This window comes from Melanostigma gelatinosum (genome assembly GCF_949748355.1).
Source record: "Melanostigma gelatinosum genome assembly, chromosome: 3".
NCBI lineage: Eukaryota > Metazoa > Chordata > Actinopteri > Perciformes > Zoarcidae > Melanostigma > Melanostigma gelatinosum.
In genome coordinates this window covers 3,998,247-4,025,244 of record NC_136636.1, presented here as the reverse complement: position 1 = coordinate 4,025,244, position 26,998 = coordinate 3,998,247, and the positions used below count along the sequence as shown (strand labels likewise).

Below are 26,998 nucleotides of genomic sequence, written 5' to 3'. Positions count from 1 at the left end.
ACACCTTAAAAGAAGCTCTGCAGGTTTTTACGTGCAGACAACATGAACATGGTTGTCCTGGTTTCGATTGGATTTGAATAGATTACTCATCAGTATCTGTTATTTGGTCCATACATTTAATTTACTCTTTCATTTCATTTTCTAACTTTGAGATACTGCAGGCGGACGTCGTGCAGCAACTTTGTAGTAATTCATTTTAAGTTACTCTTAGCAACCGACGCCCTGGCATCCTCCCCAAACGTACAAAAATAAGGTTAGAATGAAAATCAAATGATTTTGTCCATATGTAGAATTTAATAGGTTTTCAACTTATTGGGCAGATGTTAAACTTCTTCTTTTTGTCTCCAGCAATGATGTGCATCATCTTTCTGTTATGTTAATCCCCCCCCCCCCCCTGTGAGGTTAGGGTTAGGAGTCCACTTAAAAGATTACGACGCTAGTCGTAGGATGTGAATCTGTCTAATATTGCTTTCGATTGTTGTTCTGCATTCATTTCCTTCATGTCCACAATGACGCTTACCTCAATTGTGCAACATTGCCGAAATGTTTTCTACCGTTTTTTAGTGATGCCATGACATTAAATGCTCTGGTCCGCGCTGTTGATCACTGGGCAACTCCCAGTGGTGAGACTGTTCTGTGACTATTCATCAACGCTGAGTGAACTGGGAGGAGCTGATCTTCATCAGCAACTCTGTAGCTCAATAATCAGTCTCGTCTTCTACCCACATCTATTACGTCTGATTCTACCCATGCCTGGTCTGACTCTGTAACAGGTTGTGTTTGCATTCAGCGAGCAGTCGACTGTAGATTCACTGCAGCGAAGACAAGAGACACAAAGAGTTCATGTGAGGACACCAGTCCTTTAATTCTCATATGCTGTACATGCATGAGCTTGTAAACGCAGTCACTCTTTTACAACTCCTCACCTCATATACGTCACACACACACACACACACACACACACACACACACACACACACACACACACACACACACACACACACACACTAGCTGTCCTGCTGAATGAGGTCTTTGGCTTTCTGCAGGTTGTGATCGACGGCTCCATCTAAGAACTGAACCCAGGTCAGCTGTGATTCTCCACACACATGACTGGACCTGTTCAGGTGGGAATAAGTAGAGAAAAAGACAAAGAATGAAGACGATGAATACATCCGTGATTTGAAAAGAAACAACTTTAAAAGCCGACCATCGTCAGCTCCCATCAGTCACAGAAGGAAACTTGTGTTTTTTTTTATCTGATCAGATGAGCTGATGTACAGACACACCACCCACATGTTCCTCGCACCATGATTCCAGAGAACGGTGCTCCCATCAGAAGTCACTGATCGCTGGAAGCAGAATTGGCAGACGGAGTCGACTTGAAGCCATTTCAAGTTCAGTTTGGGAATTCCAATATAAAAATCCTACCTTTTAATGGTGAACTTATTTAGGAGGATAAAACACATAAAAAAACAAAAGCAGGTCTTATGGCATGTTTTGGTTAAAAACACACTCGGCTGCACACTTCAGCCACACACAGGACGCCATGGAGAGGATGTGGAGGCCTGAGAGGAACATTCTGTTTTGGAGAAAAGTGTTTTATTTTGGAGGGTTTTTGTTGTATTAAAAGGGTTAAATGATGAATTGACTATAAATTGTATAGCCCCTCTCTCGCCTTCAATTTGGGGTTCAGTGTCTTGGCCAAGGACACTTCGACATGGAGCCAGGGATGGAACTGCCGTCCTTCCGACTGGAGGACGACCTGCTCTGCCTCTGAACCACAGCCCATAAGCAGACATACTTGTCTGTCATAAGGAGCCGATTATGTCTGCTTATGATCCGGTGAAAGGTTTGTTTCTCGGGGTGTAACGGTTCACAAAACTCACGGTTGGGTTCGGTACGATACAGTGGAGCCACGGTTCGGTACGTTTCGGTACAGCAGAAAACTATAAATGCAGAGAAATGTACTTTATTTTAAAATATATTTATTCATTACAACTAACATCATGAAGTTATTCTTTGACTTTGAACAATGATGGAACTATACCTGAGTGACCCGTCTTCTGGGGTGTCTTCTTAGCAACACATAAGCATAAAAAACAAAAACTGCTCCTTAATGTGATGTAGTATTGTTGCTTACATCTTGCAAAAGAGATTTTTAATCTCAATGGGACGACCTGGTTAAATAAAGGCTTAAAAAAAATCGTATTCGGTTCGTCATGCGTACCGAACCGTGAGCCTCGTACCGAACGGTTCAATAGGAAGACGCGTACCGTTACACCCCGAGTTGTTTCTATCTGCTTATGATCCGGTGAAAGGTTTGTTTCTATCTGCTTATGACACGGTAAATAAAACCAGAGCAAATAAACCCACTATCTCAATTTTATTCCAATAAATTCCTCTTAATTCCACTGGAAAGTATCCGCCGTGAATATTCCCTGAACTACATGACCCTAGACTGACGTTCTTATGATGTGAGAGAACGATCCTCATCAATCGATCTTACCTGATGATCCCCAGAACCTTCTTCAACAATGACGCCAATTTAGACACCTGTAAAGATAAATAGATGTTATGTTTAGAGAACGTTAAGAACTCGTCCCCTGTATAAAACACTGACAGTGTATTTTGTGGATTATCCTGAACATTGTGGACATTGTTTCTGAAAGCTGAGACTCCTGTTGGATATATATAATAGAAGTCATTTTGTAAAGTTCTACGAATGAAATACCATTCGCCTTTCTGTGTACGACTAGAAAAGAGTAAGAGATGACGTCATTCTCTAATTTTGGGGTGAATCGATCCTGTAAAAGAAAACTTTTGCGCAGGTAATTTTTAGAGATTTTTGGTGAAGATTTCTTTCAGACCCCGTTTAGTGCGTACGCAACGGTTATCAATGAGGCTCATCAGAGGTGATTTGTAGTGATTTGCTTCATTAAGGGGCTCATCAGAGCATCGCATACAACTTTTTCTTAACTCAAAAACTTGTGACTTTGTTTCACGATTAGTAATGATGGTGTGTGTGTGTGTGTGTCTTACGTTGTTCTCCACTCCGCTGTAGTCCATTGGTGGGTAGAGGCACAGAGCCAGATCATCAAGACTAAAAGACAGCAACAGACAGAGATTTGTTGTCATAAGTGTTTCATTTTGTCAAAATTTATATTCCACTTTGATGATGAATAAAATAAAAACAATAACAGTTTATTGCTGGCGAGGGTCCAATGTAGGGCCGCTGTAATTAGTCGGCATTATCGATGCCGTCGAAGCTGAAAATGTGTCGACATCAATATTTGAAATCAACATGTTTTCTCTTTAATCTTTTGCCATCTTGGCTTTTTGAAACCAGAAACCAATCACAAACAGCAGGAACATCAGTCAGGATCCATAAAAACGTCCAACGTCTCATTTGTGAGTGTGTGTGTGTGTGTGTGAGTGTGTGTGTGTTCCTACCCAGGACTGATTTCCTTGCTGATATCAGCCAGGTCGTCGAGCTGAGCGAGATTCTGAGACGTGGCGACGTCGCCGTTGGCTTTGACGGCCGACGTCAGCTTCCTCAGGCACGCCGCCGCCGCCTTCATCAGCCCCCGGCACGGACCAATCACGCGCCGGTCCTTCTCTGACCAGTAGGTGTCCTGGTTGCCTCGAGGCTCCTGGTCGTTGTCGAGGACGTCACTGAACGGGTCCTGGTCCTCGGACAACGCCTAAATCATAAATCCAGCGTGGATTAAAGCATAAGGCTGGAGATATTTATTGACAATAACAATGGAGGAATGAAGGAGCAGATCAAGGGCTTCTCACTAGAACATGATGAGATAATAACTTATACAACGGAGCTAATTGGGGCATTAAGTTCTCTAATACGAGTCGGAGTGCGTGTGTGTACCTGCTCTATTTCCTCTATGGCATCCTTCACAACTCCAATCTGATCAGACAGAACCATCAACACAGCCGCCTTATTATCTGTAAAACAGACACACAGACGCACGCACACACACACACACACACACAGGTTTTTCCACAATTAAAATCTCGCAAAACACAAAGAAATAACATAAAATACACTTAAACATAATCATATATTATCATATTCACAGTCCTCACTTATACAGACTCATCTGTATCAAATCATCTTGGAAATAACTGCAAATTAATTTAGTTTAACAACATAAAATTACATTTTATAATCTCTTGATAAACTGACGGCATCATTAAATAAAATAATAAATGATGTCTAATGATTCTTAATAGTTCTGATCAGTCAGGAGAGGGCGTGGTTTTAAATATAAAGAGCAATTTACAGACTTTGTGGGCTGAAACGCACAAAACACCAAGTTCTCCTTCACAATAATTTAACTACATGTGTAAAATATGCAATAATCAAAATCAGTGCATATGATGGAGTAGTATTACGGAACTGGCTGGCTGCTCCACATCCTTCTGGAAAGTCCCGATCACAAAGACACTCAATTTAAAATGAACAGATAAAAGCAGCAAAAACTGTGAAATTTGAGATGCTAGAAGAATGTTTGGATTTTTGCTTGATATCAGTTTCACAACAGTAAAGCTTCCACATCTGCGGATTCTCTGCGTGCCTTTATGAAGCGCTAATACAACTTTACATTCTGTGTTGATTCACTGTGATCACATTCAGCTCTGGAAAGAGTCAAACTCTCTCATGCATGAAACCGGATCAACCGGTACTCCAGAGTCTTATCACTGAAACCTTTACTCTGCTCATGACTCGGCCCGAGGAACATTGTTCAGCAGACGTTTAATAACAGGCTTAACGTACTCTTACGTTGTTTGTTTATCATAATCCATTGATCATATCTTTAGTCGTACGTGCAAACATACTTGGCAATAAACCGTTTCTGATTGTGAGTAAGACGCAATGTTATTATTGGCACTGTATGATTTTCCATGAACAAAAGGTCCACAGGTGTTACAATTGCTGAATGAATCTGTCTCAGTTGATTTCGTCGGTTAAAAAGTGAGTGACAGCGATTTCACAGTAAAACGCCTTGAATCATCTCTCTCTCTCTCTCTCTCTCTCTCTCTCTCTCTCTCTCTCTCTCTCTCTCTCTCTCTCTCTCTCTCTCTCTCTCTCTCTCTCTCTCTCTCTCTCTCTCTCTCTCTCTCTCTCGTGTCTACTGACCTTGTGGCAACCGGGCAAAGTGGTCGCAGGCTGACCACACACCTCCTGTTGATGTCAACTGGTCCTGGGACAGACTGGAGGGGAGAGAGAGGAAGAAGAGGATGTCAGGAGAGAGAGAGAGAGAGGAAGAAGAGGATGAGGTAGAAGAGGAGAGAGAGAGAGAGAGAGAGAGAGAGAGAGAGAGAGAGATAGTCTGTATGTGTGTGTGTCTGAGTGAGTCTGTGTGTGTGTGTGTGTGAGTCTGTGTGTGTGTGTGTGTGAGTCTGTGTGTGTTTGTGTGAGTCTGTGTGTGTGTGTCTGTGTGTGTGAGTCTGTGTGTGTGTGTGTGAGTCTGTGTGTGTGTGTCTGTGTGAGTCTGTGTGTGTGTGTGAGAGTCTGTGTGTCTGTGAGTCTGTGTGTGTGAGTCTGTGTGTGTGTGTGTGAGAGTCTGTGTGTGTGTGTGTGTCTGTGAGTCTGTGTGTGTGAGTCTGTGTGTGTGTGTGTGTGTGTGTGTGTGAGTCTGTGTGTGTGTGTGTGTGTGTGTGTGTGTGTCTGTGTGTGTGTGTGTGAGTCTGTGTGTGTGTGTGTGAGAGTCTGTGTGTGTGTGTGTGTCTGTGAGTCTGTGTGTGTGAGTCTGTGTGTGTGTGTGTGTGTGTGTGTGTGAGTCTGTGTGTGTGTGTGTACCTCTGGAGCGGTGAGCTCAGGATGACCTCCACCAGCTGTGCGACGCCCTCCAGAACCTCGACGGTGGCGTCTCTGACCTGTCGGCGCAGACTGACACCTGAGACACCGAGAGGGACAAGTCACGCTGCTGCCATTGACTTACATTCATTTCATCTTCTACTATTGTTATTATACCAACTATCCATCCAAACACATTTCACTGAACGTAAACTGGAACAACTCGTACCAACGTTCTTACGTTGCTTGTTCGAGGGATTTAGGAGAATTAGCAGAATTCACCATTTTTATCGCATTTTAAATGAACACTGTAGCATTTTAGGGGATTTATTAGCAGAGCTGGAATATAATACTCACAGCTATGTCTTCATTATTGTGTCATCACCTGAAACTAGGAATCAGGTTTTCATTAGCTTGGAATACGACCTTCAACTCCACCACTAGATGCCACTCAATCCTAAACACTGTCCCTTTAAATCCTCTCTTCGGTAAGAACACAACGTACGAGCGGTCCAGACCGGTCGTAGGAGTCACGTGACAACAGCTGTTATCCAAACCTACGTTTCTCTCTCGTGGAGCGTCTATTTCAATACTTTTCAGCAACTTTGAGTCTGAAAGCCAAATATAAATTACACTTTACAATTACGTTGACATCATCCTGTTTGACTCTGCAATTTGAATTCGAAAATAATTCTAAATTCATTCATAAAGCCGGACGATATCACAATTCATTTAAATTGGCAAAAATTGCGAGCAAGGCTCCAGATTACCTTTCTTTTTATATAAAATATATGAAATTAAAATATGAAAGTGATCGGCGGGTCAGCGGTTTCGGTCGGTGCATCTCTGTTCCTGGACTGTTGTGGGGGCCTCACCTTGGCTCTTAGGTAGCCAGTAATACACTGTGGACAGACTCAGGACACTCTTCAGGGTGGACTCTGATAACTTCTCTACGTCCTGCAGAGACGATGAAAACACATAAATATGTTGCGAATTACAGCGGAAAGTTAGTGCGAGTATACTTTCTTTAACAACTTCTTACAAACTCATAAATATCTACGATCCTTACCATTAACCTGCTTACATTTTTTGTCGTATATTTTGGATTTGAACCGTATGAATAAGTACTAAATGAAAAAGTAATAAATGAAAAAGGTTCTGCAGTGAAGGGGCTCAGTGATTGGCCAGCAGGCTCCATATTTATCAACTCTTCAAGTGTCCTTATCGTGTTTGTCACGCTCCTCCACAGCTCTAACCACGGTGCTTTTACAAAGGTGTCTTGTTGTGGATCATAACGGGTACAAAATAAACTCTGATGATGCCACTAATAATCTGACCTGTTGTGAGGGCAGCGGGGGTTTGGAGAAGGCCAGGCTGAGTTTAGTGGCTTCATGGGACACGGCCTTCACCGCCTGGTCTGAGGACAGAAGAGACAGTCACATTAAAGGGACCCACTTAATGAAGAGGAGGATGATGATGAGGGGGGGGGGGGGGGGGCCTGGATTTTAAATGAATGTTGATGAGAAAATATTTGCCAATCTGGAGTTGTTGGAAACAACCCCAGATTGTAGATAAGTCGATAGAAGACACAGAAATGAACTTATTGTTTATTGACTCAAAACGTCCATGGGACACGTTGCTGTTCCTTCATAGAAGCAGACCGCCACCAGTCAGAAGAAGACGGTCATGAAGAACTGTACTCAACTCAGAGAGTCCCAGAAGTTGGAGAGGTTGAACGCTCCGTCTGACTCGTTGGATTCGCCATCTGTGGAATAATAACATTAAAATGCAGAGTAAAAACCAGAGGACTTGTGCCAAACCCTTTTATATTCAGTCACTGATTTAGTAAGTTAATGTCTAAAATGTATTAAAGATAAGAACAAATGAACTTCTATCATTTTTAAAGGCAATGTCTCCAAATTTTTATTTTTATACTTAAGTTATGACGACTAAAACTGGACCTTTTGATTCGCATGTGTCACTTTTTCTGACATTTTATAGACAAAAGTTAAAAAATAAACAGATCAGCGTTAATTACTAAAGAAAACAAATCATTTGTTGCAGTCCTACAGGCTGCTCCGGTGCTAAAGACTTGAAACATGTACGTAGTTTATAGTTTATGGCAGTTTGGCAATATTGAACATTAATCTCCAACATCTTTGTCTTCCGTAGGCTGTTTTCCTTTGTTGTCCGTTTCTGAATAAATATGTAATAATTATGATGATTGCACGCTTTTGTTACTACGTTGTCCATTTTGTGTTCTTTTGCATCCAATTTGTATATCGTCAGATATATCGCCACATTGTTCATATCGTACCAGTTATATGATAGTTCACTTAAAAAAGTAAACAAAAACAGACATGCCATCTGCTTATTTCATCCATAAACAGTGTCTCAAATGTTTTATCCAGAAAACATACTGGATTATAATACATATATGTGTGTGTATATATTAACCTCATAAATAAATCACATGTACTGTACATATGTTATCCAAAGTCAGACACACTCAGTAGCTAATTAAAAGAAACAGTTCAACACAAACTATATTTAGATAGTGTTGATTCAACTTCATAGTCATTTTGAGACTAGTTTGTGCTGTTGAACTGTATTTAATAAAACAGGTGGTTTTATCCATCCCAGTTAAATCACTGAGGAATGACTGCATATAAAAACACTTAATAATAATAATACAGCAGCACCAAAAACTAAAAGGCACAGCCTCCAAAATGACGATGAATTAAAATCCCAAACGTCCCTGAAACAATATCTTCAAAAACGGAACATTAAAACCTTCATAAACGGAGCTATTTAAATAGTGTTAATTGAATAACGGTCGCGAGGTTTAGTTGGAGAGGTGTAATGTTTACGTGAAGCTGCTCCAGAGACTTCAGATTTGGCATCTTGATAAAAATGCAGCAAAACAAACAGGAAGGCAACACTGAAGCACACAACTCATTAAAACAAAACAATAAAAACTGAAATCAAAGCAGACAAACCGGACCCAGTGTGAATCAAAATAACAACGTTAACCGCTGAACTAATGTAGTTTAATGCCAGTTAAAAAGCGACAGTTGGCACTTTCAGCGTGAGCTTGACACACGCTAGCACGCGCACGTATCGACGTTATCTCGGTTAGGCGTCACACCTAATGCGTCATAAATACCTCTGACTCGGTCTCTGATACACTGGATGGAGTTCAGGAGATTTCGTAAAGGCAGAGACACGTTTTCACCACAATTATCAGCACTCATGACACCAAAGTTAGTTGAACAGCTTGATACATGCGTGTTGTGGAACTACAGAAGAACCGGAAGTTGAGCCGGGGACAATTATAAAGGAAGGACTGACACTGCAGTAAAGGGTTTTAGTGACACCTGGTGGTGAATACAGAGTATTACAAATGGAGACCGAATCAATTACTGTGCTTGAAATAATTAAATAATTGATATGGACATTGTGGGCTTATCTTATTTAAAATATATATACATCCCCACCTTCCAAAGACATTCAGGATCAACCGGGCTGGCTGGATAGGTGAGTTAGAACTGATTATGATTTAGGATTCTTGTTTAATCACCAATAAAGTATTGGTGAATAGCAGCCCTGTATTTGTTATGCTAGGTCTGCTTTATTTTAACGTAAAGCACAAGTTGATCGATTGTGATAATTGACTGAGCTGTAAAGGGTTGCCCATATTATCCGACTGTATGTATATTATCATCCTTCCATCTCACATAAACATATAATGTTGGTAATGTTGCACATTATCCAATAATTATCTCTTTATTAAACAAACAATATAAATGAGATGTCATTGATGTGAAGAAAAGAGAATATACTTAAGAAACAAGTTGCAAAGGAAATACACATCTGTGAATCACTGATTATACATCCAGTAGTTTGTACACAAGAAATATGTGTAATGTACTGAATTAAAACATTTTGCTGAAGTGTTTTTATGGTTTAAAATGATTTCAAAGTTACAAGGAACTTTCCCTTTGTGTAGATTTTGGCAGCCCCTGTGGACAAAACTGGTCCCTTTAGAAAACCTATCATTTTACTGCAGCAGGGTCTGACAGTCTGCTAAGCGTAGTCCTGGTTTTGGTTCTCCCCCTCACTACCTCCAGCAGATCCGGCAATAGGGCCTCCAGCAGCGTGGTGTCGGTGTTGGCTCCGGTGTTGGGTCTGTCCACGGTGGACCGGTCTCTGCTGGAGGATCTTGGTCTGTCCACGGTGGACCGGCCTCTGTTGGAGGATCTGGGTCTGTCCACGGTGGACCGGTCTCTGCTGGAGGATCTGGGTCTGTCCACGGTGGACCGGTCTCTGCTGGAGGATCTGGGTCTGTCCACGGTGGACCGGTCTCTGCTGGAGGATCTGGGTCTGTCCACGGTGGACCGGTCTCTGCTGGAGGATCTGGGTCTGTCCACGGTGGACCGGTCTCTGCTGGAGGATCTGGGTCTGTCCACGGTGGGCCGGTCTCTGCTGGAGGATCTGGGTCTGTCCACGGTGGACCGGTCTCTGCTGGAGGATCTGGGTCTGTCCACGGTGGGCCGGTCTCTGCTGGAGGATCTGGGTCTGTCCACGGTGGACCGGTCTCTGCTGGAGGCCCCGCTAAAGTCTGAGCTGAAGTGGTTTCTGGTGATGATTTCATCTGATTTTGTGCAGAATCTAACACGGTGGCACCGATGACAAGCGTTAATAATAACTATGTGGAAATAGACCATCTTCTCTGATGGTCTCGATGGTTTTCTTATGTAGGTCATAGAGGATCAGGATTAAACTGAGACAGGTTCAGAACGAGTTAGAAGTTCTTTAATTAACATACATATAAAACCACCCTCGTTGAGGAGAGGAGGCTGAGATTTTTAACGAACCTGCTGAAATAACAATAAAAAAACTGTCTGTGTTTAAGAATGCAAACAAACAAATCAAAGAGAAGCGTTATATATAAATCACTTCTACCCCCCCCCCCCCCATTTAGGGGGGGGGGGGGTAGAAGTGATCGGCCAAACAGAAGAGCGTGTTCACCACACCGTTGTGGCCCTCGTGCCGGCTGTAGATGGAGATGTCCGGAGCCTCTGATCAATGAGTAAATAGATCAGAAAAGAACATAGACAAGTGACTGACAACCTTGTTTTAAGGGATATTTAAAATGTTGTTCCATTAGTATGAAAAATGGTTGGATAAACTCGGTACCTTGCGGTATGGTTGCACCAGGAGAAACTTTTTCCGCTTTGCCCAAAACACTCCGACAGTGAGTAATGCTAGATTCGGCAACTTCATAAGCCCTTTTCTTGAAGTCTTTGACAGACTGTGGCAGCCGAGGTATCAAAAACACCACTTATTTCTTGCTGAAGTCAGCATATACGACCACGTCCCCGTCAATGAGGACGTCCGCCCGCACCTCGCCGGATTCATAGCATCCATAGATGTAGTGGAAGTCATGGGAGGGCGCTGGAAAAGCAGGAGCTGAAACAAGATGGAAGCAGTGAGACTCATATTGTACTAAGATTGATCGACACCAATGATCCATAAAATCCAATTTGTAGTGGAAGGCATAGTTCAGCGGTTTTTGAAATACCCTAATTTTCTTTCTTGTTGAGATATACGTGAACGTTGATGTCAATCTTGCGTCAAACAGGGACCCTTAAGTTAACTGCACGTTCATGCACGCTTATGCCCCATAATATGCAGGTTTTCACAGGCTGTTCTCATACAGAGTTTGTAGCTAAACCTATATGGAAATGAATGCGTTGTAATTTCTTGATACCCCACGAAATCAATCCATATGAAATCCACTTATTCCTGTACCAGAAAGTATAAAGACAGCGAAAACCCAAAGAGGGCGGGTGGGGGTGGAGGTGAATGGGTCAACCAAAGATTGGTCTTTCGCCCAGGAGACCGTTGTCCGTGCTGCGTCTGAAACAAGAAGTCAATGTTGATTTATTTGTCAAGTTTTTTCCCTGCTTTCCACTTCCATTTCATTTATTTGAACCCAAATCAAGATATTTTCCGACACCTATCAAAGCAGTTTTGTTTCCTAAACCAAAAGACGGTATGCATGTAACCAGCGGAAACTGACACGCGTTGCTGGACCTTTGTAAGAAAGGTAACAACGGTCCTACGAACCATTGTGGAAGCGTTGGTCTTCATCAGGATGGGGGTAATATCAGCTGTCAACGTGGTTTAAAATGTCCCGATTTTCCAAAAATAAGTCCTCTCACTAGCAAAGTGGTCCCCTCAATGATAGAAGTGCACACACACACACACACACACACACACACACACACACACACACACACAAACACACACACACACACACAAACACTCAACCCGTCTAGACTGAAAACCAATGAATGTATGTCATATTGCCAAGCTGCAGTGTCTCTGAGGGCCTGTGAGTGTGTGTGTGTGTGTGTTTGTCAAACTCTTAAGTCTTTCTTATTCTTCTTTTCTACTCTCCCTTTTTCTTCTGTCTCTCTCTATCTCTCTCCTTCAATCTGTGTGTTTTATGTCTCAGACAGCTTTGCACACTTGGAGGCAAATCATTTTATCACCTCTTTCCTCCCTCTCTTCCGTCTCATTTCCTCCTCTGTCTCTTTTTTTCTCTGCTCCCTCCATCACTCTCTCTCTCAGGTGTGATCTGTGTGGGGAGTTTCTGTCTAGACAACCGATTATACCGAATAATGAGGGAGGGAAAGAGGGAGGGAAGGAGGGAGGGAGGGCGGTGGGGGGATAGACGGAGCATGAAAGAGGAGAGAGGTGTAGTGTCAGACAGAAAGAGAGAGGGGTGTAAATGGGAGAGGCAGATAGCAGGAAAAGCAATAAGGGAGATTAGAGACGAGAGAATAAAAGGATGGAAGGAAACATGACGGAAGAAAGAAACGGAGGAGGAAAGAAAAAAACGAATGAGAGATGAAGGAGATGGAAAGAAGGACGAGAAAGAACAAACAAGGGGCGAAAGAGACAGAAGCGAGATCTAACAAACATAAGACATGAGGAGGAGAAAAAATGTCAAGAATAAACAAAAGAGACGGAAAGAGGAAAAAAATGAAATGGGAGAAAGAGAAATCAAACGATTGAATGAGCAGAAACCAGCATGTCACATGCACACACACACACACACACACACACACTGAGCCGGAACAAAGACACAGTCTGATCTGCCGTGTTAGGAAACCCTATCAGTCACACAGGCTTTACTAACTGTGTGTGTGTGTGTTAGATTGGTGATGAGTAATCAACCAGCCTGAAAACCTCCCAGACACACACACACACACACACACACACACACACACACACACACACACACACACACACACACACACACACACACACACACACACACACACACACACACACACAGACTGTAATAGGATTATCCAGTGCTGCAGTTTCAGCCTCTAAACTGGGACTTTCTTTTTGCTGTTTATGACAGAATATTCTCTGTATGCCAAAACAAAAATTGACTTCTAAAGAAACCTTCCTACGCCTGTGTGTCTGTGTGTGTGTGTGAGTGTGTGGGTGTGTGTGTGTGTGTGCAGTCTTATTTTTCTCTGTTTGCAAACCAGGACAAGAGAGATGTGAGTAAGACAGGCGGTGAGGCAGACAGGCAGACAATCAGAGAGACAGTGAGTAAGCAAGAGAGACAGATGGTGAGACAGCGAAACATTAAAGTATGAGAGTAAGTGAGACAGATGGACAGACTTATAGAGAGACAGACAGGCAGCCAGTCATGTCTTTAGGGGGACAAGCAGACAGTTTAGACAGTAAATGAGACTCTTTAATCATTCCTTCATTAAAGACAGTAAAGGGAGCAACGATAGTAATGCATTCATTTATTTCACAACACTACAGATGTACAAAATAACATTTTTGATTCGATGTTTTAATTATATTTTGTCCCATCAACTAAATTATTTTTTATTTTTTTACTTTGTTAATTATAAGGCTTACAATTAAAAACCTGTCACTTACTAAGTGTCAGGTATTTTCTGCAGGTATTGCAGATTTTGCAGATGGTAGTATCCCTTTAACTTACTGTATATATTAAGTGAAACAATACACACACAAATACAAGATACATCGCTGACGTACTTCATGGCTCCACCTCCACATTTTGAACCTTGTGCAGCTGGCGGAAAGTGTTCCAATCTGCAAAATGTGCAAAAATATGGAGTCTGTTAATATAGTGAGTAATTCATTTGATACAAGGGGCTGTGTTTTTTAATCATATTTACTCTCCTAAAACAACACATAAAAGAGACAAAGGACTTTCCAAACAACTATATTGTTTCTGTCATTTCTGTGTGTGTCCAAACAAGAGCAACTCTATGAATGTCTTCCAGCAGGGACTCTCTGTAAATGTCATCATCTCCCCCCTCGCTGTTATAACTGTTTTACTCCAAGTGTGACCGTCTGCACACAGCAATAAACACTTCCAATGTGGTCGGACAACACATCGTACAAACTAGTTCATTGTTGGAATGCTGTTAAGCATTCCAACTATTGTTCTTCGAATCTTTATTCAACTTCTTCTATTTCTTCCGTCGCACCTCTTCTTCTCCTTCATATTTTAAGCTACAGAAACCGTTCAACTATCAAAATGTCCAGCTCTTTCACCAGAGGGGTGCTATGACTTTTTATATTTCTAACCTTTAAACTTTTTGAATTATTAAGCTTTTTATTTTCAATGGGATCTCTATGGAGAATATTTTCAAATGGCTTCAGGCACACAGGTGTTCGCGATTGAGCCAATTAGTGATGTTGATAAACACACAGACTCACAGACACACGCGCACATACACTCCTCTCCCTCTCTCTCTGTGTGTCTCTCATACAGTCATTCAGGTCTTAGGGATCTTTAGAGGTATTCCCCCCCCCCCCTCCTCCACCCCCCCCCCACACACACACGCCATTTCAAAATAAAAGCCCCAGAGAGTGAATTCTAACTGAACTGCTTGTGATGAAGCCTGTCATTTAATAAACTCTGTTTATGTGTGTCAAACATTATGATTATGTCTCCTCTTCAGTTTTCAGCATTCCAACGCATTTACAGCAGGAAATTCTTTTTCTAGTTTTGAGGATAACCCGACCCTAAGACAGACAGACAGTCATTTCTCTCAAGGGACCAGCAAATAGACGGACGGACAGAAAGCGAGCTGCCTGTCAGTCAACATGAAACAAACATTTCTCTGAAGGCACCAGCAGCAAGACGGGCAGACAAACAGCGAGACAGATAAGAAATTGAGAGACGGCAAACTTGTTACACAGTAATCAGATAGTCTGATGATACAATGACGTCATTAAATCCTTTACACACTCAGGATAAAAAGAGAGAGAGACACACACACACACACACACACACACAAAAACGATTTCTGTCTTGCATTGATGTCAAAATAACCTACCAGAGCAGTTTCCCTGCTGTTTTAAATTTTCTGGATAGAAATAAAGCATACATAATGGTGTAGGTGTGTGTGTGTGTGTTCAGGAGGAGTGCTTCCTTTCATCCTTTTAATTTGTCTTGCACGCTCATTCTCTCACACGTTGTGTTTTTGCCATTAAAGGAAAGTTTCACCACAAAAATGCCGTCCTGTAGATATTTCTAAGCCTCCCAACATTCCACGACATGCAGCTACATAAAGACACGCACACACACACACACACACACACACACACACACACACACACACACACACACACACACACACACACACACACACACACACACACACTAACTCATCCTTTCAATTTGCTACACTGTCTGAAATTAATACAGAGCTGAAGCGGTATGTCACATTTTAATGAAAGACATGGAGAACAACAAGTGATTTTGTCAGTATATACAATGTAATATACAATTTCACAACATGATTGGTTGACGTGGTAAGAAAGCGCAGAAAAATGGACCTCGCGCCGGGAAAAAGAAATTACTTTTACGCCTTTTTGTGACGCGTAACATGTGTGTGAAAGTAGTCGTAGTAGACCAAAACAACAGTTCCAAAAAATATATTGAAGTGCAAATGAATTTCACAAGAAGAATAAAAACAAATGCGAACGTGTGTAAAGGCCTTCAAACAGCCACGAGTGTCTCTGAACGACACCGACGCACGTTCACTTAGTCCCAAGAAGCTTCCAGGCTTCAGTGTATTCACCATTCACTCTTCAGGTCAAAAAAGGTGAATGAATGCGGTTATATGAAAATGTTATGTTTGATCATCCTTTTGTTTCCTCTTTCGTCTATTCCGTGTGCTTCCTCCCCCTTCCCTCATCCCCTCTCTCGCTCTCTCTTTGTTTACAACACAGTCTCTTCTCGACAGAGGACATTTGTAATAGTCTACTGCGTCGAGCCTCAAACAGCAGCAGGGGAGAAAGGGGGCGGGAAAGTGAGGCAAACGGGAGTGTAGACAGAAGAGGGAGAGAAAGAGAGGGAGAGACGGAGAGATGGAAGTAAAGGTGGAGAGGCAGACAGGGTGAGATAATGAAACAGAAAGAGGATGAGAGAGAGAGGTGGATTTGTTATTCTTGCAGGCTGTTGCACAAACGCAGACAGACAGACATTACCTCACACAGCTGCTGCAGTGAGAGGAAAGGGTGACAGTGTGTGTGTGTGTGTGTGTGTGTGTGTGTGTGTGTGTGTGTGCGTCTGTGTGTGTGTGTGTGTGTGTGTGTGTGTGCGTCTGTGTGCAGCCGGACGTAAACCTGCTCATAATATCCTGAAGCGCAAAGATTTGAGTCAAATGTTTTGTCAGAGTGTTTCCTCTACTTGTATCAACTTTTATTTTTGTAGCTTTTTGTCATCGTTTCTGTTGGTTATTTATATATTATATTGTATTTTCTACAACAAAGTCTGACGCGGCAATAAACACAAGCAACTAGATCGTCAGGCTTAGCCGGATAAGCTAAGCTACTTTATTGAATTATAAAAACTGTCATTAACTCTTCTTCGTACGGCAAGTAGAGTGGGTCAAAGTTGAACCAGGGATGTTTAAAACAGACGGTTTGGGGTAAAAACGTTACCGTCCGTCTTTGTACTCTGAGGGTTTGTTTAAAACCTGGTCGCTTGCCGACATTACTCAGACTAATGAGTAAAGAGAGGGCCGGCATCCCTAGTTGACTCAAGGGAAGAGAAGAAGAGCTTGCCAGTGTGCGATATACCCAACTTTTGAGAGATTCAATTCATCTCCTCTAGCGTAAGTCTGTAACACACCCAAGTATAGCTGTAGGGCAGAGTCTGCAACCTTTTCTATCCAAAGAGGCATTTTGTAGGGGTGGGAATCACCAGAGGTCCCGCGATACGATATTATCACGATACTTAGGTCACGATACGATATTATCACGATACTACGATATTCTCACGATACTACGATATTCTGAGTATTGCGTTAACCTGTAGATATTCAAGGAAAACTTTGTTTTCTTCAGAAACCACAGCAGAGATATCTGTTTTGCCAAACTACAAGGATGAAACTTGCAGGTAAAATAGTGTGTCGGAAGTGGGGTTTGAACCCACGCCTCCATTTGGAGACCAGCTCTTTGCTGAGGAAGGAGTGAACCCTTGAGTCTGGCGCCTTAGACCACTCGGCCATCCTGACAGGTGAAACCAAAATTGTTACATCGTTGTCGTCTCATGAATTTGATTTGAAGTTTGCTCATGAATGAGATTTTGAAGGGCTTTAATTTTAAATCGTTACATCAGAATGTCCTGTAACACACCCAAGTATAGCATAAGCGCCTACAAATTCATCCCAGGTTAAGTCCTAGTCTAAAACTCTGAAGCCCAACGTGGGGCTCGAACCCACGACCCTGAGCATAAGAGTCTCATGCTCTGCCGTCTGAGCTAGCCAGGCCTATCAAACAAAAGGTTGAGAGTTCGAATCCCACCTTGGGTGATAGTCTTTTGTACTGTGGACTACTGGCCACCTCCGCCAACCCATCCCCCACAATACTACAGCTATTACTATGACTGCTGATACTACGTCTTCTACTACTTCTAATTACTAATATTTCGACTACTAATAATACTTCTACTACAACTACAACTTCTACTACTACTACAAATATCACTACTACTACTACTAGTACTTATTCTAATGCTACTAATACTTCTACTGATAATACTTCTACTACAACTTATACTACTACAAATATCACCACTGATGAATTATTTTAAGCCACAGAAACTGTTCAAATATCAAAATGTTCAGCTCTTTCAGAAGAGGTGTGATATGACTTCATATTTGTAATCTTTCAACTTTTTGAATTATTCAGCTTTTTGCAATTTTTTAAAAATTGGATAACTATTTTCAGCAATGTTTTTGAGATTCATTTCAGCTTTCAGCATTCCAACGCATTTTCAGCAGGAAATGCATTTTCTAGTTGTTCTTCCCTCACTGTTCTGTTCTTTTGGTTTTTGTTGACATTTGTTCCCATAAAGGTCGAAGAAAACCACAAACACACACATGCGAGGAGTGCTCAAACCTGCCGTTTTTCACAGGGCTAAAGTCAGATTAGCGCTGCTCGTCTGTCTGCTTTCACGGAGAAACACGCTTAATCCCTGTTTAATCCCACCTGCAACGGGATTGGCCACCGCCTAAGACTCTGATGGCTATTACCCCGAATCCTGGCTTCAGACACAGACTACCACACACCTGGGCCGAGAGGCAGACGCAGGGAGAGAGTGTATTTGTTTTTGGCAGTTCTGCGTTCGTCCTGCTCACTATGATGCATGTCGGATTAAATTGAATTGAAATCAAAGGAGAGAAGCAGGAGGATAAGTGGGAGAGAAAAAAAGAAAATACAGCGTGAGGGATTTGGATGGGAATTAAAGGAAAAAATATGGAGAGACATGCAAAAAAAGAGAGAACAGTAAACAACAAGCACAGAATGAAAGTGTGAAAAACACGGAGGAGGAGGTATCGATAACCATGTGAACACATGGATAAAAAAACGACAAAGCACATGTTAGAGGAAGAAGAAAAACGCAGCTTCCTCCCTCACTTTACAAGCCAGAAGATATCACCTCACACACAACTCTAAAAAGATCATCATAAAGTCACAGAAGACATTTTGACATGTCAGGTCAGGAAAGGCAGGTGTTTTGATTTCAGGGTCTTGTATTGCGCTTCCTGGCTCCCTGGAACACGAGACAAGTTTCCAATCACATTTAGCATAAGTATAAATGGTTTTTTTCTTAAATGGCAAAAGAAAATGTGAATAATGCAAATTGTCCTCACTACTGTTATGCAAAATAAGTTAGAAATGGCGGGAGCATCGACATAAATAGTTGGCTGCGTTAATTCTGCAGTCGATTGCCATTAAACCATCGGCAAGGAAGAGGACACAGGGAATTGAGGTAAGATTGCTCCAGTTCAAATTTCAACGAACAAAAACGATGTGGAAAATGCAAGGAAAATATGTATGTGGTATGCATAGACTGTATTTAGGAAGTGGCCGTACTCATCGTGACGTCACTCATTGGTCTGTGGATTGATGATTTGATGGCTCGAGTTCGCCATGTTGTTTTTTTCACAACCAATGACCAAGTTACCATATTTGGAATACGGTGTGACGTTTTGACCCTGTATAAGGCTCTGGTAGCGACCTGTCAATCACAGTAAGCCCCGCCCTAAAGCATACCCTGCTTTAGGGCGTGTGTGAGAACGTGTGTGTATTTGGAAGCTAGCATTTCTGTCTTTGTTTCTTCAACACACACCAGAACATCATGTTGTGGTTGAATTAAAAGGGATCACTGATTGAACACTGATCTTTGGCTGGTCGTAGCCACATATGGACCAGAGAATGATACATGATTGTAATTATGAACAGTTTAAACTGACCCACGTTTTTATATAAATATATAAAAATATATGACTGCAGGGTATTGATAACGTAGAGATACTTCTGTTTGCTGCTGCCTTTAATTGAACCACATTCAATTAATATATTCATCAATTTCCTGCATTTCTGCATTTTACTCCTGGTAATATGTAATACTCTGTTTAAGTTTCTTGTATTCATTTGAGGAAGGTCACAGTGTCCTCATCTTGCCACAAATCTGCCCTGGCCACTTCCTTAAGACTTACATGCAGTTGCTAGTTAACATAGAAAGAAATTAACCGAGAGCTAAGTCCCGCCCCTGGAAGGCCGACTGGCCAATCATAGCGTAGCATAAGTCAACTCAGACCAGGGTCTGACAACTATCTGGCTCTGCTCATAGACTCTCATACAATTGTTTCAGATTTTCAGGCCGGTTTAGTGGATTTGGAGCTGGTGATGCTTCAATGTTGTGTAATCGGGATACTTGTTACCACTTCTATGCTACGCTAGCTGCTTATGGTACACTGAACACATGCTGCTTTTGCTTGATTGTAACAGTGAATGAAGACAGATCTTTACAGGAATTGCGTTGTTCCTTTATTTTATTGTCGTCTGTCGCGAACAGGTGATGTGGTGGTTCACTTTTAAACTGTGATCTGTGGTCTTTAGTTTCTTTCCAGCCAGCAACCTCCTCTGAAAAGAGAAGCCAATAATGAAGTACCGTAAACTTGCATCTTCCCTAATGGCCAGCAGGGGCGACTCCTCTGTCAGATTGTATAGAAGTCTTTGAGAAAATGTTTTTCGTTTGTTTGTCTTGCAACTTTAACCCTTTCACAGTATACCGTCGTCATATACAGTTCTGTCTGCTTCTCTCAGGACACTGATTAGATGTTGTTTGTTCAGCGAGTGCAATCAGTGACAATGTGGTCTCCATGGTAACTCAGCTCTGAAAGCTTGACAGAAATGATTTCTTCCAAAAATGTATTTCGAAGACAATTTGTTAATTTATGAATGATATTTTGAAGGGGGTTTGCAATGAAATATGAGTGCACCTTCCTGGTAGACGACTTTGTTGCGTGAACTCCACAGTTCTGCTGCTTATCTCACGATCATCAAGGTGGAGGATAAAACCGATAAATGTGTTGTAAAATCCTGTGTCGTGGTGCTAGAAACAGCTGCGTGGCGTCTGATAAGCCTCCAAACTCCGGGATCTGTTACTCAAACTGGCCTTCCTGGATTGTATTTCATCTTCCCACCGCTTCCAGAAAACATCCCCCACCTCCCTCCCACCCCAACCCACCCAACAAAGCCCCTTCTTTTAGGACCAACGCCATTTTCAGTCTGAGCAGCAAAAACAGACAATGATAAATGGATACACTCATTCCCAACGAGAGACAGCAAGGCCAGGGCCCGGTGATTCACCAGCTTCATTCTTCAAAGACAGGGTGCGATAACGAGAGCAAGAAAGAGACGGAGACAATGAATGACCACACCTGGGTGTCCGTTTTGGTGACTCTGCCTTTCTCGACGGTGAACTGACTCACTGCCAGACCGACTATCAGTCTCAGCCTGCTGCCTCTGCCAAGGCAACGCAGACAAACAGAGGAGCTCAGTCTGTTTGGCTTTTAACAAAATGTGCTGAACTCCTGGAGCCAGCTTGTTTCACATCGAGGGTCACACGACGCACCAAAGTGCACCAAAATAACAGTGAAAATATTTCAAAGAGGGATAGGAAAGTTACAGTTGTCCCGTTATTAGTTATCCTTTGGGACTTTGCTCTACTTACATTGTATCTAAATTAGCTAATTTAAGTTAAAAACATTTAATAAAAATACTTTGAGCACCCTAATAATTGTGTATATTTATGGCAGTATAAATCCCCAAAAGCATATGACTGAAGTAACTATTCCAGTATGAATTAATAATCAACTTATCTAATGGGACATAAGAATTGTCTTGAGTTTCTTTTTGCATGCTGCAACTTAAGATGTATAAATATCTGTTTCCCAAGCTCAGTTTTAAGTATGCCAACAAATATTAACGTGGAAATATGTGTAAATGTTTGTAATGAAATAAATGTACCTGTGCCTTTGTTCGAATTAGCCGATGCTAATTCCTTAGCATACATACAGCACCTGTCTCAAACACAATGACAGTTGTTGTTGCTCCATCTTCTCTTCAACTGCTCAACTGCAGCTCCACTAATTAACTTTGGGTTCAATTAACTTTGGGTTCAATGGGAGGAAATAACAGAAATAAGTCATCAGTTATTATGACTTTCCGATTTTGGTTTGAGGCATTGTCATGTGATTAAGTGTGATAAGTGTCTATTTCGCAATTATTCCGAATTAATATTTTGACTCCTGAACTCAAACTTGTCACTTATTCTGTGAAAATGTCCAACATACTGGCAGTAGGTTTTGTACAGACTTTCATTTTTTGCTAATTAGCTAATGTTAGCACGATGACAAGCTAAACTGGGATGGTGAACATCATTATTTGGGTGAAATTATATATAGTTTGAGACAAGATGTCCCACGTTCGTCTCTTGAAGGGTGATCCAGCACCAGCAGAAGAAGTGGAACCATTATTTTGCCCTGCCTCTTTGCTCGGGCCTGGTGGTAACACTCGTGTCAGTGCTGCTGGCGACCAGCAGGGAGCAGCAGAGGGCACTCACGCGACACACTGTTTTAAACTTTGCATTTCTATTTATCAGGTGGATAGACTGCTCCCCTGCAATCATATTCAAATGAATGGTCATCAGGCTGATAGGTGGATGTGATTTGTACTATATCTTAAGTTTGGCTGAAAGGTGTGACGATTCCATTCTGTTTGAATCGTCAATGCAGGTCGGTGTTCACAGGCTGAACACGTCTGCCTGTCTGATTCTATTGGACAATTCAATTTGAATTCATGTAACACTGAAATAAACGGTTAAAGGCTCAAGTTCTGAGATCTCTTGGTGGTAAATAAAGACAGTAATATTATGTTTATATATCATTTTCAAGCATTTTTCACACATTTTTCAGATATTCGTTTGAACTTTTTCACGTATTTTTCTGATATTTCTCACACATTTTTGAGACATTTTTCCACAAATCTTCCGGATACTTTCAGGACACATTCCACGCATTTTCTGGATATTTTTCAGACATTCAAAATCAACAATGTTGAAACAGTGCCCTGTTTGGTTTAGGTACAAAATAATGAAAACTGATATTATTTTGCAATTTCTTTGAACGCACCCTTTAATAAGTTAGTCATAATTACATCTACCAACAAAGGTTTCGGTTGGAAAACTGCAGGAGTGAATAAAATGGCATAAATAGATTTTTTTATGTTTTATTTTCAGTACACACTGCTTGGGTTGTGTATTTTTTCTCTCTCTCTATAAGATTAGGGCTTTGGTGAGTCCAGCTGGGCAATAAAACCACTTTAACATGCAACTATAAACTCAAGCAGACCTAATTAGAAAGTTGACTCAGATGAGACATGCTGTTACAGTCTCGCCCCATTGGTCCCTGGGGCCTGTCAATCATGGCGGTGACGTAATAGCGTCTGGCTCTTTCGATCCCCTGCACACACACTTAGACGAGAGCTTACAGATACACACACACACACACACACACACACACACACACACTAATATTCTCTTACACTTATAATAACAATCTGAGCCTGTCAGTGTCAAAAATAAGCACTTTTAGGGGACGTACATTGACGGTGAGGAGTTGGCCCGAACGATTACATTGCAGCCAGTTTAGCCGTTGCTAACAAATTCTGTTGTTTAAATTAAGGATTTCTTGCTATTTCTTAGTAATACTCTTACTCATCTGTGTAAACCAATTAGTTGTTCATGCAAATTAATATCACGTTCTTGTAGCGATAGGAAATTAAATGAAAAGGTGTTTACCGATGAAGACCACGAGATGGCTGGTTAGCTAGCTAGCGTACCATGATTTCACGCTACACTGCTTACAGAAAATGAGCCAAACAGTCGAGGCAACGAGAACTGTCCAATCACAGCACAGTAGTACTAGCCAATCACAGCACAGTAGGGCGGGACTACAGGTGTCGAGAACAGAGAGCGTATTTGTGGACTTCCTTTTGGATCCCGGCACACGTGAATGGATTCAATTATAATAATAATAAATGGCATTTGGTGGGTTTGTGACAGTCAGATTTTCAGACCAATTGTATTAACCCTTTTACAGCTGCTTCTTTTCCAATGATTGTGTGTGTGATTCATGATTTTTGGGTCAAGGTGCGATAATCCCGGGAAGTTGCAATACCCAGTGTGTCCACTACACGGTCACAGAGCTTGGTTGTAACCCATGTTGATCTCTTTGGCTTCAGTTGAAAGCTCTGGAAAAAGGCCAGAAAGTGGACCGTGAGCTGCAATGAGATTTTTATTTTTGACAAAATGATGCGTCATGAATACATGTTTAAAATCTTGACTGTTTAACATCATGTTTTGTTCATTTCAAGAGCACAACTGAAGTAATTAGTGTGCCGGGAGTGAATTAGAAATGTGTGCATGTTGGGATAATTCGTATGGTTATCATTTGTGTTTAAAGCGTATTGATTCGAGAGCAACAGCATGAATGAGACGTTTATGCAGGCAACAATTTAATAATTTGTGAGCACAAATTAGACATTTCTAAAAGTCTGCAAGCATTGACTTTGTTAATTCAAAAGCATATCGGTCATTATTGTGCACAATTCATCAGCCAAATCTGTAAATTAACATCTGCTGTACATAAAGCTCTCAGCAGTAGGAATGCACTTTCTTGAATGTACAAATGCAAAACTGTCATATTTGTTGTCTTGCCATAAGGGAAGTTTCGTGGTCTTGTACATTTGTCCAGATTGTTACTCGTCCTACTCTGGGGGCCTGAATAAAAGTGACTTGACTTCTCATCGTGGGTTTTCTTTCATCTGCTGTTTCCTCCTCTCTCCTCTCTGCGTGGTTTAGCAGGACTGTGGCGATGTGCCAAATAAAAAGCGAGTGAAAATTGGATATGAGAGACAGACAGACAGACAGACAGACAGTGTCACCGAGAGAGAGACAGTCAGACAGAGAAAGCGAGAGAGAGAGAGAGAGAGAGAGAGAGAGAGAGAGAGAGAGAGAGAGAGAGAGAGAGAGAGAGAGAGTCACTGAGAAATCCCCTGAGACAGCGAGAAAGAGAGAGCGAGGAGGGGGTGAGGGAGAAGAGAGAGAGAAGCAGACAGACGTCCGTTAGCAGTTTAGTCGCCGGTTCCTCGGCTGAAAACACGGAACCATTGAACCCTGATTTCTAACGGAAGAAACCGGACATTGAAACTAGTTTGCGTTAACGTCCAGGCTCCACTGGACGGCTGTACCGACACACTTCAACGGTACGCCGATAGATAGAGAGAGAGATTTCGGAGGAAGAGGAGGAGGAGAGAATCGAGACAGGAGGACGGGTCGGAGAGGAAGAAGAGGAGGCTGGAGAGAAAAGCGAAAAAAGGGAGGATTTTTTGGGGGGGAGTTTGGTGCGTGCGTGTGTTTTTTGGACTCCTCTCCTTCTTGCGATCGCTTTCTCCAATCTTCAACCTTTACCCCCCCCCCCCCCCCCCCAGAGTCCTCCTCGTCTGGAGTATGAATGTCTGGTTTTAGGAGCCTTTAGATGTTGAACTTGATGGGTGTTTTAAACTCCACCTCCGCCAATGTCTCCTGTACGTGTAACTGCAAGCGCTTCACCTCCCTCCAGAGCATGGAAATCAGTAAGTAACTTGACATTTCATTCACTTTTTCAATGTTCTGAATCACTGACTTCTTTCCGTCGCTACATTTAAAAAAAGAAACAACCGAGACTTTCACAAGTACCGCTGTCTACAGGAAGCAGCGCAATGGGCTAACGTTACATTTCATCGTTTGCGCGGAGTGTTAGTCGTCATGTGATGGTTGTGTTGCACTGATAATGTCTGGCTTCTTCTTTTACCTCACTGTCATTTTGAACCGATTACATGCTAGTTATTGTCTGTACGTTTGACTTTCTCTGTTCCTGTTCCTCTGTTTAAAGTTTAAACCATTTCTGAGTAATCAGGCTTTCATTTACAACTTGAACCAGAAGCGCAGAAGCGTCCCATCTCTTCCGCAGTGAACAAACCTCCTGTTTTAAACATCATTTTCAGGCTTTTTATAAAAGCACTTTTGCTCGCTGTGCGTTTTGACAGACTGAGTGTGATGTTTCCCCAGAACCGCTGGCGGTGTCTGCTTTAGATCTCAACGTTCAGCTTGCTTCATTTAAGAAACAAAAAACAGTCCTTTCGGTGGCTTTTAACGGTACAAAGAAGAGAATACTTCCGTTAAACGTATTCAAACCACCAGGAAGCACGTAGAGGACATTGAGAGCTGCACGGTGCAGCAGAAGGTGCGTTTGTTCGGGTGGGAGTTGGAAGTTTTTGTCGCCGCTTCGTCATCCGAGCAAAGCAAAGCCAGACGTCTGTCTAGCCGTCTGCGTGCGTGTGTGTGTGCGCGTGCGCGCGCGCGTGTTCATGTGTGTGGTCGTATCCCGGAAATCCCTGTGTTTATGTGTGTGTGTGTCCAGTATGTTTATATATGAGTGTGTTTTTTTTGGGGGTGACTCAAGGCACTAACTTAGGGGCTCTACTCCCACTGGGGACAGTCCTCATGCTGAAAGGTGTGTGTGTGTGTGTGTGTGTGTGTGTGTGTGTGTGTGTGTGTGTGTGTGTGTGTGTGTGTGTGTGTGTGTGTGTGTGTGCGTGTGTGCGTGTGTGTGTGTGTGTGTGTGTGTGTGTGTGTGTGTGTGTGTGTGTGTGTGTGTGCGCCCAGCCGAGGTCACCAGCAGGCCTGACTCAGACAGCGTCAGAGCTGAAATCTGGCAAGATTTTAACTGTAGACAAGACATGCGTGTGTCAGAAAATGGTCATCAGAATGTATCCCAGTTCACCCAGTTCAATGTGTTGAACTCAAATGTCTTGTTTGGTCCGATCGACACCATAAAGCCTGCAGGAATACTGATCATGAGTCTTAGATTCATTTTCTGTCCTAATCATCAACGGTAACTGAAAATGTTTAGGTTTTAGAGTGTTCTGTCACAACATGGTACATAAAATGTTGAATTATGTACCAAGCAAATCATCAATGAATCCAACAAACGATAGCGATGTTGTTACTGTCATTTTTGAAAGTACCGATCATGGAATAGAAGCAATCGTTCAGCCTCACAAAGCCAGACTACAATGTGTGAGTTCAGTTCACTCGACACGATTGAAGACAGGAAACGTGCAGCGAGTTCACCGCAGCTGCGGTCGGATGCTCAACAAAAGAGCGTCACGATGATGTCGTGAAGAGCCGTCTCTCCAACATCC

The 26,998-nt window shown here is 42.2% G+C and overlaps 2 protein-coding genes and 1 long non-coding RNA gene across 3 annotated transcripts in view; 2 read left to right on the top strand and 1 right to left on the bottom strand.

The window, feature by feature from the left end:
- Window positions 1–683: 683 nt before the first annotated feature.
- ccndbp1 (cyclin D-type binding-protein 1) lies at window positions 684–9,121 on the bottom strand. Its single transcript, XM_079265824.1, has 11 exons — window positions 8,982–9,121; window positions 7,521–7,580; window positions 7,153–7,232; window positions 6,691–6,772; window positions 5,819–5,915; window positions 5,156–5,229; window positions 3,884–3,960; window positions 3,451–3,701; window positions 3,040–3,100; window positions 2,507–2,553; window positions 684–1,116 (listed from the first exon to the last, which is right to left on the bottom strand). Exons 1-11 carry the CDS (start codon window positions 9,067–9,069, stop codon window positions 1,008–1,010), a joined length of 1,026 nt encoding a protein of 341 aa, XP_079121950.1. The 5' UTR covers window positions 9,070–9,121; the 3' UTR covers window positions 684–1,007.
- LOC306775407 lies at window positions 1,125–2,317 on the top strand. The gene is made up of 2 exons (XR_013771875.1): window positions 1,125–1,594; window positions 2,053–2,317. It is a non-coding gene; the product is annotated as an uncharacterized lncRNA (long non-coding RNA).
- Window positions 9,122–25,290: 16,169 nt separating the features above from the next.
- Window positions 25,291–26,998, top strand: part of pmepa1 (prostate transmembrane protein, androgen induced 1) — a gene marked incomplete at both ends in the record, with an annotated part of 28,055 nt that continues 26,347 nt past the window's right edge. Inside the window, one exon of the mRNA XM_079265903.1 lies at window positions 25,291–25,387. Coding sequence (XP_079122029.1) covers window positions 25,291–25,387 — 97 coding nt within the window. The remainder of the gene's footprint in view (window positions 25,388–26,998) is intronic.